This window comes from Macaca fascicularis, chromosome 2 (assembly GCF_037993035.2).
Source record: "Macaca fascicularis isolate 582-1 chromosome 2, T2T-MFA8v1.1".
NCBI classification, from domain to species: Eukaryota; Metazoa; Chordata; class Mammalia; order Primates; family Cercopithecidae; genus Macaca; species Macaca fascicularis.
Window position 1 is genome coordinate 185759471 of NC_088376.1, and position 15787 is coordinate 185775257.

Below are 15787 nucleotides of genomic sequence, written 5' to 3' on the forward strand. Positions count from 1 at the left end.
AATACAGTTATGATGATTTACTCACCACAGTAAAAATGACAAATCAGAGACAGTGTGCCCTAAGTTGAAAATTTGCATCATAATACATTATAAAATGGTTTTACATTCACAGTACTAAACTTCATTATCAAATAATTATAGACTTTATTGATAATCTTTATTTTATTCTATAATAGAGATGATGTTTTAATCATTTATCTTATTTCCATTTATGATTATTTTAAAATCTCATTACCTTCTCCAACATAATATTCAGGGAGTGGTTAATATTAGGTTAGATTATGTAGAAAAAAATTACAACAATAATGTCTAAAATATACAGACACTTTAGCCCAAACAAGTGAAAATGTGAAATAATAGGAAACACTTGGTATATCACTTTAATAAGGTTCAGAGTAACTGAAATTTATTTCAACTTTTTAAAATAAAGGAAAAATATTTGGAACATGCACTTTCAGTTATCCCAGTTATCCTTTCTGGTTCCTACTTACTTACTCCAGTCTCTGCTCACATAATGAACAGTGTATTATCTCTGAAAGAGGCTGGGCCTAGGGATAAATCTTACCCTTAGTACTCAAGAGCTACATGACATGGGCAAATTAGCCTCTCTGATTTTGTTCAATATCTCCAAAATCAGTTTGTAGCCATTAAGTAGGATAATGTATATAATGGGGTCCCAAATTATGGTTGCATCTGAGAAGCACTCAAAATATGATTGTCGTTATTATGTCTCTTTGTTAATTTGTCTGCCTGATAATCAGAAAGAAATATATAGTATTGCATTAAAAACTGATCTCTTTACTATTGTGTCATCAAAACTGCTTAGAGAATGTTAAGCTCCATATATCTATATATATATAATATATAGATATATATAAAGTACACTTATTGTATGCTTTGATCTCTAGATGACTGCATTTCTTATTCTATTCTGATTACAGACATGAAATTCAATTTTGAAGTGAAGAACAGCTTCTCTTTATTAGCTTTGTTTTGCTACTTCTTATTGCATTCATAGTAGAGTTGCTTTGCCCAATACAATAGTATCCAAATAACTATGGCCTTTTATAGTGACTTTTAACTTGCGATCTACAAAAATATACACATACATGGTGGAGACACTCCTTTGTTTTTAATTTTCTCCAACTTCCAATTTTGTGCTAGGCACAAATATATTGGTCAAGGTAGACTAACAGCAATAACAAAAACTCGGACAGTCTCATTAGTGTAAACACTACAGGTTTATTTCTCACTCACTTCATAGTCCAATGTAGTCAGCAGTAGGAATTTGCTCCATATGATCATTCAGGATCTAGGTTACTTCCATCTTACACTTCAATGTATCTTCAGGGTTTTGGGGTCCTCCACTGGATTTTCATCATCAGGATGTGAGAAGAAAGATGGAGCGAGCTTGGTAGATAATAAGGAAGCCCTTTTAATGAGCAAGACCTGAAAGTGGCATATTCTACTTTAATCAACATTCCAGTAGCCAGAACCAAGTCACATGATCCCACTCGGCTATAAGATATGCTGGGAAATTTCATTAGGATGAGTCACAAAGAAAAAAAGGAGGGTTTCGTAAACACATAATATTGTTTCTGACATAACACACTATCAGTAAGAGGTACTTATTAAGAAATAGCTAATCATTTAATAACTGAACATGCTTATAAATATTGTGAAATATTAGTGAATATCAAAAGACAAATTATATGCAATATTTAACAGATTTCTGACCCACAAAGTCAGTTCATAAAGACAAACAAGGATTTAAGATTTTAAAGAGTCACAAAGTATTTCCTAATTAGAAATTAGAAAGTTGGCAGGAAAAAAAATGTTTAGATTTTATGGTTGGCAAACCTTGATGGGAAAGTTATGGATCAGTCTGCTGAAAATAGATACCTCAACTGTGATTAACAATAAGGAAGCTTAAACTAAATTAATGAATATACATGTTGACTTTCAGCTTCAATTCACTGGATTAATTACTTCACATTAACATATCAACAAGCCAGTCATCAACAGTCTAAACTCTCAGGTCACTGACTACTTCTACAAATATATTTTTAAAGTTTTTATTATTATACAGCCTTCTGCAAATTTTCTGTCCACATTGTTACATGCTTAATTGCATAGAATCTCATAAATTCTTACAGAAAGTGTTTTCTTAATGTTAATTTATCATTATGTTAATGAGAATATAATAGAACTGTACTCTGATAGCACTGCTGACAGCAGAAGCCACCAATTTGTTAGCAACCATCAAATAGCAACAAATATTCCACAGTTGTGGACAGAGCAGCCTAACAATTATATCCCCTTTTTCTTGATTGACATAGTGGATTGTAGTGTTATCATATAGACTACAAAGTGTTCCAGAAACCCCTATTTTTGTAGATTCATAACAAAAAGTGTTATTTTTTTCCACTTTACTGACTTCTTTGTCATAGGGTTTTTGAAAAAGTCCTAGCGGTTCAACTACTTTTTCATCATAAGTTAGGTAAAGATAATCGCATAAGTTAACATTTCATAAATGTTAATCACATAACATCATCACATTCACATTTAAAATGCACTCAAATCCTTCTGTTTTATTTTTCCATATCTTCCCTAGAATGGTTTTGGCTCTCCCATAAATTGTGTTGCCTATTCAGATCTAACACATAAGAAAGCTTACATAAAAAAGGGAGAGTTTAGTAATTCCACATATTAAAAGTTAAATTAAATTTACTACTTCCAATAGTCCTGGAAATTGAATAATATGCAAATAATTTAAAATAATCAGATACAAAAAATAAAGTAAATTGTTTGGATGTTTTAGAAGTATAGAATAAAAGTCTGATTAGAGCATACACTCATGAATCAGACTTGATCCAATCCCTGGGTCCAGCACTTGCTAGCTACACGAGCTTGAGTTTACTACACTGCACTGTTATTCACAACATGAGAGCGTTAATGATACCACCCAGAAAGTCATTGTGAGAACTTTGTTAATTCCAACATACGATGCACTGGAAGAGTGCTTGGCATGTTGTAAATATTATGTGAGTGCCATTATTGTTTGTTTATCTCATAACTTAAGTTTTCTAAATTCAAATTCTTAAGCGTAAGATTCATTTTCTACTATTTTTGCAAAATTTTAATTTGATAGGAGTAGAACTGTGGCATCGGTAATCATATTATTCTCACCCACATCAATACTCACATCAAGAAATGTGATTTAATAACCACTGCCTACTTGACTTCTCTTTTTGGACACATTAGCTACATACATTCTTCTGATTTATCTGCTATGTGATTAAAACACCAGGAAACATTTCTTAGTATTAAATTTTGTTATTTCATCAATTACTAAAAAAACATTTATTTTACCTATTACGGATACAAGCTTGACATATGACATATATGACACCAGATATGGCATGCATTTCCATACAAAAGGTCTTCCAATCTGGCAGTGAAGATATAAATTTTAATCAACTATCTTTTATATAAAGCTATATATTAAAAGTGTCATATGATTATTTCTTTGAAAAAAAGAACCAATGTGATTTTATCTTCACTGAAAGGGTCATTCAGCTATAACTTGTATTTTCAGATTCACAATATGTTTTTCCCATTTTTAAAATTCAATGCTTTCAATGTAAAACCTTTTGTTTTGTTTAAAAGTTAGTATATTTCCTTTATCTCTGAAAAAAAGGAAGAATAAATTATATAACTGATTATGTCTGTTAGCTTTGACTGCGAGGAAACAAAATATAGCAATGATGTCAATCTTGATGGCTCAATTATTTAAAATTTTCTTTATGTCATTTCTTAAAAAATACTTTTCTATTTTCCATTTACATATTTTTTATTTCTCTTTTATTAATGATATTGCATATGTCATTTTTATAAACCAGCTAATACTCTACTAAATACTTATCATTTCTTTGTGTTTGGAACATTCAAATTCTTTTAGCTTAAACTGTATTTTCTCTTTTTTTCATAATATCATAGTAACTGCTTTAAAGATAAACATTAATGAAATGACCCCAAATTGGATTTTTTTCTTTTGGAATTTAAATTTTTATTTAAGTAAATGTTTATGAACTCATAAACTACGTAGGGAACTAAAATGGAGGAAACATTAGGAGGTGTGGCCATTTAACACTGAGTTACTTATAATTTAGAAAGTTTGTTAACAGATGATAGACTTTATTTGACATATGTCTTTTGCTCTCCATAGATCTAAATATGAATATAAAAAAGATTATACTATATCCCTTATACTGTAATAAGCAGTAACTTTTGGTTTTTAACTTTAATTAAAATTGACATTTTTATTTTTGAAACCACTCCTGATTATTCAAAACTTAAGAAAATTTTAGAATCATATAAAATAGGTAAAGGTTTACCAATGATTTTAGCTTTCAGTAAAAGATAACTGAATATACTGACTTTTTTCTCCGATGTCTCACTGAGATTTTTTTAAATGCCTACTTTGGCATAACCCATGACAGGTTATATTCTTCTTTTGAGTTACATTCAGTAGTTTAGAAAAGTCATGAGGCATGAGGTTGAAAGCCAAGTACTCTCAATATGTACGAAGTCCGTAAATCTCATTATTAATCATATACCCTTGTAGTTCTGTGAAATGTTCATAGATTTAAAATATAAATTTATACAATAATATACTTTTAAGCTACTCTAAATATTTAAACTACTCATATTTCCTATGAAAAACTCAGTGCTCAACTATACAGATATAGATATAGACATGTATATGTGTGTGTGTGTGTATTTCCTTAGGTTACAACACACACATACACATTTTGCAAATACATTTTCCTCCATATATTTGGATACATATAAAATAGCTTTGTTAGGCCAAAGTTAAAAGTAACAGCATTATCAAATCAAAACCCATTGCTTCCAGCTCAAAAAGTCTTAATCACTATTAATGAGTTTCATATTAGGTCCTCAGTCCTATGTGTCTTATCTACTATCCCTAGGATAGGGTCCTTAAACTTTTGGTTCTAGAATCATCCTGAGCCATCACATTCATGTTCTGAGCATTAGAGTGGAAGAAAAACAAAACAAGAAAGCAGAGGTTTTTGAAGTACAATATCATTTAAGCTGCAGCATCAGCATCATTTAGGAACTTACTAGAAATGCAAATTCTCAAGCTCTTCTCCAGACTTACTGATCTAAAACTCCAGGATGGAATTTAACCATCTGTTTTTTTTTGTTTTTGTTTTTGTTTTTAAACAAATCCTTCAAGTGATGATGATACGCAACAAACTTTGTGAACCACTGTTCTAAGGATGTATCCCAGAGTTACACACACCACTTGCCCTCACATACTTAGTCATATGGCCACACATCACTGAAAAGCAGGATAGGAAATGTGGTCATTATTTTTAAGTAGCCATAAGTCCAGCTAAAAATCAGGAATTTCATTAGTCTCATGAGAGTCTGAATAATAGTAAGCGTTATCAGCCTGTGCCATGTAATTCTGAAAAGGAAGGTGGGAGGCAGGGTCACAACTATAGAAAGCAGGATGCTTTTTAACAATATTATGCTTCTTTCATTAAAATTTTTATTTTAGTTGAAAATAGTTTTGATTAAAAACAGACTGCTAGTTTTCTGTATTTACTAGTTTTAATGGCAGCCCTTTTCTCTTATTCAATTTTTAAATCTTACACTAATCATAGGGGATGGGAATAATTTTTCTCTCCATCTTAAAGAGAAGAAAATGAAAACTTCCAAATTATAGGTTACCTTACTCAAGATCTCATACAGCTAGTACGGTGAGTCAGACCTAGGTTTTCTTACCCAAAGTCCTGAACACGTTTTGGTAGATCATATTCATTTAATAAAGGCTACACTCTATCTTTAACACTGCAGCACTTTAGTTTTCCTCTTTTCTTTCCCTGTCTCTAAAATATTGTTTTCCTGCAGATGTTTCCCAATAAAATGTTGAAGCCTTTTAAAATGTGAAGGCTAAAATAATAGCTTATGTAGCAAGACTAAAAGAACTTTACAATTATAATACTAATCAGAATGAGATACACTTGACATTTTCCTCTTTCTAGTTTATATTTCAATCATTGAAACCTCAAAGAAATAACCAGATTTTAATAACCGAGAAATGTTAATAACTCAAGATAAATAGCTGCCTAGCACTAATATTTCTAAACTTTGATTTGAAGTTAAACTAATGCGACAACGCAATCTTTAAGAGACGATGACAAGTGACGTTACATTGTTGCTTGCTTGTTCTTCCATTTAAAAGCTCAGAAAATAGTTGTTATGACAGGAGCTATAATGAGAATAGAAAGTGATTAAAAGTTACTGTTTACTTTTGATATCATGACCAGAATATTAAATTCTACTCAAGTCACTCTTTAATAGTTTAGAAGTATTTACTGTTAGGGGTGTAATAACAGAAACTGATGATTTGCTATAGCATTTCATAATTTCCATGTGAAAACAAAAACAACTATGTAGTTTACAAATATGAAACTAAATATAACATAATCAACATGACACGTTAACAGTAACCATATATTTCAGGACACAGAATAAAAGGAACTTCATTGAAAGGTCATATGAGTTTGATGCTACATAGCAGAGAGAACTCCTTATATTGTGACTAGTACAGGTTTTCTAATGCTGTAAGGGTCAGCAGCATGGAGGATCATCTGGCCATGACTTAGCCAATCCCAGAGGTAACCCCCTTGCTCTATGCATGCTGTGTCTGAAGCGATATAGTTACTAACCCAAAAAAGCCACTTTCAATCTCAGAATTGAAATTCTTCCCTGACAGAAGTCCTAGATACAAAAAGAAAGTATTTGGTATTACTACTCCTATGGGAAAGAATGTTCATTTAAAAAGGTCATAAATAGCTGTAATATTATAAAATGATAAGATTAATCAGCATTCGGGAGGAATGGAATAAAACTATTACATCACCCTAAAGAGATGGAGAAGGAAGTGATCATTCCACCTATACAGAGTATGGATCACATGATTATAATAATTATAGCATGTTACCATATATTGAGAATTCATATTACGATTAGACTGTATGTCAAGTATTACGCACACTATTTCAGTTACTCTTCATTACCTATCATTCAGGGGTATTATTGCCTTTTTTTTTATTTTTACTTTTTTTTTGAGACGGAGTCTTGCTGTGTCACCCAGGCTGGAGTGCAGTTACATGATCTCAGCCCATGGCAAACTCTGCCTCCTGGGTTCAAGCAATTCTCATGTCTCAGCCTCCCGGGTGGCTGGGATTATAGGCGCATGCCACCATGACCAGCTAATTTTTGTATTTTTTGGTAGAGAAGGGGTTTCACCATGTTGGCCAGGCTGGTCTCGAACTCCTGACCTCAAGCGATCCACCCGCCTCAGCCTCCCAAGGTGCTGGGATTACAGGAGTGAGCCACTGCATCCAGTCTTACTCCTCTTTTAAATCAGGAATCAGAATGATAGAATTTCAGTTTTCAAAGTCATAGAGTTAGCTTGGTAAGATGGCTAGATATCCACCAAAAGTTATAGACTTACATCAAGGAAGTAGCTATATAACCAAGGATTATATTTCTCAGCTCCGATTTCTATCCAAGTAAGTTTGTTGGTGGGTTCTCACCAATAATAAAGGTGACTGTGTCACTTGCAGGTCAAGATATTTAATAAGCTAGTCAGCCTTCTCCAGGTTCTCTTATTCTACCCACCAAGTGGATTTGAGACCCTACACAAGGCTGGAGCTACGAGATGGTAGAAGCCTAGCTCCCTGAATCACTCCGTGTTTGAGAGCTGCTTAGAATTTTTATTGGTTAAGTCGTAGATACATTTGGGATTTTTTTTTTTTTTTTTTGCAGTTGTGTAACTCTCACTAATACAGCCAATAAATAGTGAAACATGGAAGAAACCTAAGTTTGTCTCATTCTTGGACCCATGTTGGTTCATATATGTTCTCCTGATGTACCTGGATAGGTCTAAATAGAATTGTTCGATATTATAATATGGCTTCTTCCATCAAGGAGTCACACTTCAAGTTGAAAAAAGCACCAATACCATTGGTAACCAGCTTTTTTATACCCTAAGAAAAGAATGTTAGTAACTCATCGAATTATGGTAATGATAATAGTAATAGACCTGCTGAGTTAATTCACTCGGCCAGATTTATAGATATACTGTTGTCTTCCACATTCATTGAAATAAACCAACCTCAAAATTGGTATTCGAGGGAAAACTCAAACGCCTTATTTTTGCTCAGGCCTAAGCCTAGTCCTCCAAGACAATTTATAGAAGCCATGCATTTGGAGTTAAGGGAGTGTCCATATACTGACAGGACTAAAACTGTGATCTCTATTTGATTAACATTTTGTCTGTAACTGTCTCTCCTGTTGTCACTCTCGTTCCAACCTTCTCTGTGATATCCCCATTGCTCAGCACAATGACAGGTGCAGCATAAGATCTGGGTGTACACACACACTGTGAAACAAAAGAAAGAGTAAAAGTGGTAAGAATTTGTAAAATCAAAGCTATGCTTTCCCAGGGAAAATGTTCTATCTTTTGTTTAGTTTGTTACATATGGTGATAATATGTTATTTTCTTTTCTTTTTTTTCTTGAAAAAAAGAAAAAATGTTAACCCAAAATATAGCATTAAAAAAAAAAACATTTTAATTGAGAATAATTCAGTACACCAAGTTCCCTATCACAGTGGTTCTCAACCCATCAGAAAGCAAGTGGGCCTCATCACCCTCCACAACACCAATCTCCCTACCAAGAAGCAGATGTTCAGGCCAGATACTAGAACACTAACTTAGAAGATACAGACATGAAGACTGAGTATTTCTCTTTTTCAAAGGTTCGAATTTATTTTTCTTAAAGCACTACAATGATAAGAAACAACCAGACTGAGAGTCATCTTCGCAGCAACAAAAATACATGGCCTTTACAATAAATATATTCATGTAATAACAAACAGCTAACATTCAATGAGTGTATAGGGGGTCCACACTAAATACAATGTGGTCATTCTCCCTTTAATCACCACAAATATTATTTAACATATGTATTAGCCTAATCTTACAGAACAGAAAATATTATCTTACAGAAGAGAAAACTGAAGGTTTGAAAGATCAAGTGTATTTTTCAGGGTCACAAAGTTCTTAAATCATGACCCCTACATTCAACTTTTTTCTCTTGGATACAGTCTATGCCTTTGAACTTCCGTATACACTTCCTATGCAAAAAACCTCCACAAATAGTTTTACATAAACAGTTGTTCCACTTAGTCTAATTTAGTCAAATTCTTAGGATAACATTTGTTTGGAATGTACCCTTCTTAAAAACAGTGATCTGGCTGGGCGCGGGGGCTCACGCCTGTAATCCCAGCACTTTGGGAGGCCGAGGCGGGTGGATCCCGAGGTCAGGAGATCGAGACCATCTGGCTAACATGGTGAAACCCCGCCTCTACTAAAAATACAAAAAAAAATAGCCGGGCGAGGTGGCGGGCGCCTGTAGTCCCAGCTACTCGGGAGGCTGAGGCAGAAGAATGACCTGAACCCGGGAGGCGGAGCTTGCAGTGAGCCGAGATCGCGCCACTGCACTCCAGCCTGGGAGACAGAGCGAGAGTCCGTCTCAAAAAAAAAAAAAAAAAGCAAGTATCCAGTGTACATTGATCTCCAGATATTTTTGTTTTTATGGTTGTTGATACTCTGATCCATAGGTCTTAATATTGTTTCCAGTTAGTTTTGGGGGATCCCTTCTGAGTTAACCTACAGCATAGAAAATGGCAAAGACTTCTGAGACTACGGAATTTTTCATATCATATAGGGAACATAAAGGAAAACCTATTTGCAAAATGCTTTACTGTCTGAAAATTGATCAGGTTGGGAAATCACATAACCTAATTTTCTTGAGACAGTGTTGGTTTGTGCCTGTTGTCCTAGGAAAATGGAAGAGGGAAGAGTAGTATCTTAAGTACAAGTAGCCTTTTGTGAAAATTAATACACATTGAATTTTTGGTAAATGGCTGCAACTGCTAAATACACTATAAATGTTCAATATTATTACTGTAATTATTAGTGTAAACAAGCGTTAAAACATCTAACTCTTTTATTCACTACAACGTATACTGGTAAATTTTTCTTGGTTCGAAAGGTACATGCTTTCAAATTTTCCTGAGTATTATTCCTCATTCTATCTAAAAAAGCAATTTGAAAGATAAATCTCGACTCTAAGTTTCTAGAAATTGTTTTTACTTGTGGTAATTTTGCTCAGCCAATGAGTCCATTTTAAATCCCAATTTCAGGTTACAGAATGTTTAAAATTGAGGTAATGACTCCATTACCCAAGCTGAAACACAGTATTTCAGATTTATATGTACTATATCAAAAAGAACACGGTAAATAGGTGTTTCTCTTGAAAAATGTAAGCAAATTAAATTCAGGTCATATGAGGCAATGAATTGGAATTTGTTTTCTAGTCACTGTAGATTGCCTTTTCCCTTCTATTTCTTGAATTTTCAAATATTATATGTGCTATAATTTACAAACTTATTTAGTTTAATATATTGTAATGCATTATAAATTTAGAGCAAAAAATGTACAATGTCTAACCACCCTTTTATTTATACTGTAATGCCCACGGGAGAAAAAAAGATGTGAATTTATAGTGTGATCTACACGTAAATGTATAAAATATATAAAGCCATAATTTATACACAAACAAAGCATGCTATTTCTGTTTTTTAATTTCAAAGGGTTGCCAGAATTGTTATAAAACATCTTGGTCAAAATAACCTAATAAAAAAGATAAAGATTAGTAACTTAATCCATTTTGAAACAGTTTGAAATACATGAAGAAACAAATAGCTTTTTACCACTAAATTAAGGTAAATTCCCTATTCTGTTTTCTGGCATGAAGGGAATATAGTAATTTTGTGAAAAAGGCCCTCAATATGATATGTCTCTATTAGAACATAAGATATGAATAGCAATTATAATAATTAAATATAATTACATTAAAATAATTAGTACTTAAAGTATAAATTGCAGTACACTACTCAGCAATTAAATACAGACAAAATTTCAATATAATTTATATTGCTTTATCCCTTATTCAGGAAGTGATGAAAATAATCTCCCTGTGTGTTTTCAATTAAATCAGCATCACATCAGTTTTCCATGTTTTTAAGCTAGATAGGTCATAAAACTAATGACTTACTCAACTTTCAAAGTGGTTATGGTTTGACGGGCTTACCAAATGCTCTAGAGAAGTCACTTCCTACTTTTAGAGATTCCTAGAGTGAAAACTGTCTCTGCTGTGGAGCCATGGGAATAGCAACCTAAGATTTTATTATCATTTACATATAATAGGATTTGAAGCTACTGATACACAAATCCAGTGGAGAACAGGCATAGGTCGTTTTGATTTCTATTTGTTTGGGTAGCTCCTTTTGAAAATAACATGTGGCATTGGAAAATGACAGATTTCTGAGACTCTGGAATTCTCCGCATTTTGAGGGCAACATCAAGGGGAAAGCTAATTTTCATTAATTTCAGATTGTTGATAGATCACCATCAGAAAGATTACAGGACAAAAAATGAATAAACAAAAATAAGCCTATAGACTTTTGACTCAAGTATGATCTTAATTTCTAAAACTTAAGTTATGTCATCAAATGTTAAAAAAGCAAACTGTGAAAAGGTCATGTAATATTCAGCATCTTATCAACAAGTTTGATATTAGTTAACTATTTTTCCACAGTAATGTCTTAAATTTTTGTTTTTCAGACATGTAAGAGTTAGACCTTATATTCAATTCTCACTGGTACAGCTTCACAAATTGTTGAAGTATGACATAGTTTTCTACCAATTGGTAAAACCCGGTTTCCAGACTTCCTGAGTGACCACTCTGCCACACTGGTATCTCTCCTGGCTTTCTCTGTCCTATCCCCTTGAAGATTTGGCAAATAACCTTGGCATAGACGAAGGTAAGAACTCTGCTCTGGCCCTAAAGCCAGTTTCTATTTAGTGCCTCACTGGTGATAAAACATACTGAATGCTGCCCTTAGAAAGATGCTCTTCGAAACCACAGGCAATCCTTTTCCCAAACCTTAGTGTCTCGAGTATCACGCCTAGATGTTGCTTTTAGCTGGGACCCTTTCCGTACGGAATGTTGAGCAGTAAAGCCAACCAAGCACTGGTAGAGTGACCAGTGCTTATTAGCATTTGAGGGAATCAAGGGACACAGACACTGGGAGGAAATCATAGAGGCTGAGGATCAAAGTACAAAGGAATGAAGAAAACCCAGTCCTCTGCCAGGCAGGCACTGAGATCTAAAGTGGAGAATAATCCGGAAGAAGAGGAGGAACAGAAGACAGTGGAAACAAAGTAGAGGCAGGGGAAATGAAAACATCAAACACAAAAGTATGCCTCAGGAAATGTGTGCCTTCAGGTGCAGGAAGGTGAGAAACGAGACTAAGAGAAACGAAGCATGAAAGTCCTTCTGGCTATATGAGCTGGAGTTCAGGCATGCTTCTCCAGAGAACCCACAGACCTCAGGGACCAAACAGCTCTAGGCATCTAAGAATGGAGGCAGAATGAGTCCCTAGAAAGCAGACTGACCTTCTCACATGAATAATCCTTGCTCAGTATTTGCCAAAAATTTGATAAGATTAATTAATTGTCCATCAATTTATAATGATTGAAATTCCAGTATAGACATTACAGTCACATAACCCTTCCATTCAATTCCTGGGAGCCTGCTTACTAATACTGTATCTTCAGCAAGTGATTTAACCTCCCGTAACATGTTTCTTTTTTTTTTTTTTTTTTTTTTGAGATGGAGTCTCGCTCTGTCGCCCAGGCTGGAGTGCAGTGGCCGGATCTCAGCTCAGCTCACTGCAAGCTCCGCCTCCCGGGTTGACGCCATTCTCCTGCCTCAGCCTCCCGAGTAGCTGAGACTACAGGCGCCCGCCACCTCACCCGGCTAGTTTTTTGTATTTTTTAGTAGAGACGGGGTTTCACCGTGTTAGCCAGGATGGTCTCGATCTCCTGACCTCGTGATCCGCCCGTCTCGGCCAACATGTTTCTTAAACTGATTTTTTTTTTTTTAGATGGGGTCTTCCTCTGTCACCAGGCTGGAGTGCAGCGGCACGATCTCGGCTCACTGCAATCTCTGCTTCCTGGATTCAAGCAATTCTCCTGCCTCAGCCTCCTGAGTAGCTGGGACTACAGACATGTGCCACCACACCTGGCTACTTTATGTATTTTTAGTAGAGACGGGGTTTCACCATGTTGGCCAGGATGGTCTCTATCTCTTGACCTTGTGATCTGCCTGCCTCGGCCTCCCAAAGTGCTGGGATTACAGGCATGAGCTACCGTGACCAGCCAAAAATGTTTTAATGTGAAATGAAGGTACAAATAATTTTAAATTGCTTTGGACTGATCAGTACTGAAGAAACGAGAACTGTGTTGTAATGAACACATTGAACACTAAGGAGACTTCGTTAGCAGAGTCCCTGATATTCTGCCAGTGAGATCTCCTCTGTGGTCTCAGGAATGGACAGAGGAAAGCGGTAACCCACTACTGTCATTTCAGAAGACACTCTCACTGAGGAAGCTAACACATTCCACTTAACAAGGCCCTTTCAATGAGGAGAAACTTGTTCTACATGACTCAGGTGAAAAATAATGTACACCTTTTGTATTTTCCATTTTCTAAATCAGTTTCATAGGGTTCTGAACACCCACCTGCCTAGCTAGTGGCCTTTTCCCTTTTGTTAAGGGCAAAGAAGCCTCTGGCTTCTTATGCACTACAGAAATCTTGGGAAAAAGAAATCAGTTTTCAGTTCAAGGAAGGTTCTCATTAGTCATGTCTTTTTGGTTTGATCATCATGTCCACTCTCCCATGCTAAATCTAGCCAATGGGACCCTTGCTGCTCTTCCAAAGGTACTGAACTTGAGGTTCAGTCTTCAGATGCACACCCCCATCAGAAGTCTAGACATAACACCCCATCAAGGTCTTCTAGTGACTGCTGCCGTCTGGGAGAACAGAGGAGGCTCCATGCACAGAAGCTTCTCCACAGCTGTCTATAAATTCCAGGAACCCACTTCACCGAGGGCAGCACAATCCTTGCCCTTCTAGGCCATCCGTGTCTTTTCCTTCCCATGGGCTAGCTTTCTTGAACAAAAGCAGTTTAACTTCTGTCTGGCAGGAGTAGTGTCCAGACTGAAGGCAAGGCTGCTTCGTGACATGACCACAGGAAAAAAAAACTTACGTGTTTTTCCATCTGACCATATTCAACATGCATTGCAGGGTACTAAAAGTAATGAATCTTATTCCTTCACTGATAATTGCATATTATTTACTTACTCAAAATAATGTTATTAATATGCAATTCAATAATGGGAAAAAATTGAAACTTTTAAAAATCTATAAATTATAGATTAGTACACTCTTTAGATATGTAACTTGATACTTCTGATATCTTCATCTAAATAATAAATTCCCATGTACGAAATCTTTTGATTTTTTTCCCCATGGTATAAATTTATTCAATAAATGTTATGTAAATATCTATTTTAACATTTAGGATGTGCAAAATGTTTAATAATAAAATGTAACCAATGAATGTTAAAAATTACTTTTAACATGTATGCATATATGTATGTATATGTGCTTACGGGCATATTTATATTTATATTTCCTTGAAAACTATGTAACTTAATGTCCTTTCCATTTGCTAAGTTTATTACTGCAAAGTGGAAAAATAATAATTTAATATGGTAAAACTTTATTAAAAACTTGTTATGTGAAATATATGTAATATTTCTGTTTTTAAATTCCACAATTCATAAAACTAATGAATTTTAAAATTAGTTTTTAGTAAGTCCAATAAAGGCAAACTATAATTTGAGGAATGCTTGCTCGGTACATATCTAACCTATAATGAAACGTAAATACTGAAGGAGATGAGGTCTTTGTTAGACTCAAATGTTTTAAATTTCAGCAAGAGGACAATATGTTAGCTCAAGACTTTGACAGCTGTTACATGAATGATATTGCCTTAGTCCAATAATTTGCAGAAAGGGTCAAAATAATATTAATTTATAGCGACATCCTGAGGTCAGGAGTTCCAGACCAGCCTGGCCAACATGGTTAAATCCCATCTCTACTAAAAGTACAAAAAGGAGCCGGGTACAGTGACTGGGGTGGGTAATCCCAACTACCACTGCACTCCAGCCTGGGTGACAAGAGACTCCATCTCAGTATATATATATATGTAGACATCATATACATAAAAGCTCACAAATCTGAATTTTCCATTTTATCTCATCAATTTCTAAGAAACAACTTCTTAATTTATTTTACTGACATTAGAAAAATATACTCAGGTAGTAACTGAAAAGAGATGAAAAGTAGTTTAACAAGTAAAAACAAAAATCCAGCCAAAGCTCAATTTCATTTCTCAGTCTTAAAATAAGTAGTACAGTGTATATGAAACAACAACAAACCTAATTATGCAGCAACATTTACCTAATACTATTACTCTATTTTATCTGAGTACTTGTAGTAAATTCTTTTGTATAAAATGTTTAAGGTCTATAAGTTAAAGGTGGATCTGTGAAATGTACTATATTAGGATATATTAAGCTACTGTGATATCTAAAGCATATATGACAGAACAGTGGATATTCTCCAGTACCCCCAAAGTAACTTGTTTAAGGTCACATCCAGCCATTACATAGGATAATCTTTGTGCATGCGCATGTTGGCCATGT

At 34.6% G+C, this 15787-nt stretch overlaps 1 protein-coding gene across 8 annotated transcripts in view; it reads right to left on the minus strand.

Annotated features, from left to right (window-relative positions):
• The window catches only part of EPHA6 (EPH receptor A6), a 930448-nt gene that overhangs the window by 652316 nt on the left and 262345 nt on the right, over positions 1 to 15787 (minus strand). Inside the window, exon 4 of one of the 8 annotated variants that reach the window (XM_045385341.3) lies at positions 5579 to 8485. The exons of the other annotated variants lie outside the window; for them this stretch is intronic. Within the exon in view, the coding sequence (XP_045241276.2) occupies positions 8220 to 8485 (266 nt within the window). The 3' untranslated portion in view covers positions 5579 to 8219. Of the gene's footprint in view, positions 1 to 5578; positions 8486 to 15787 lie in introns of those variants that run through there. 8 annotated transcript variants of the gene reach the window in all.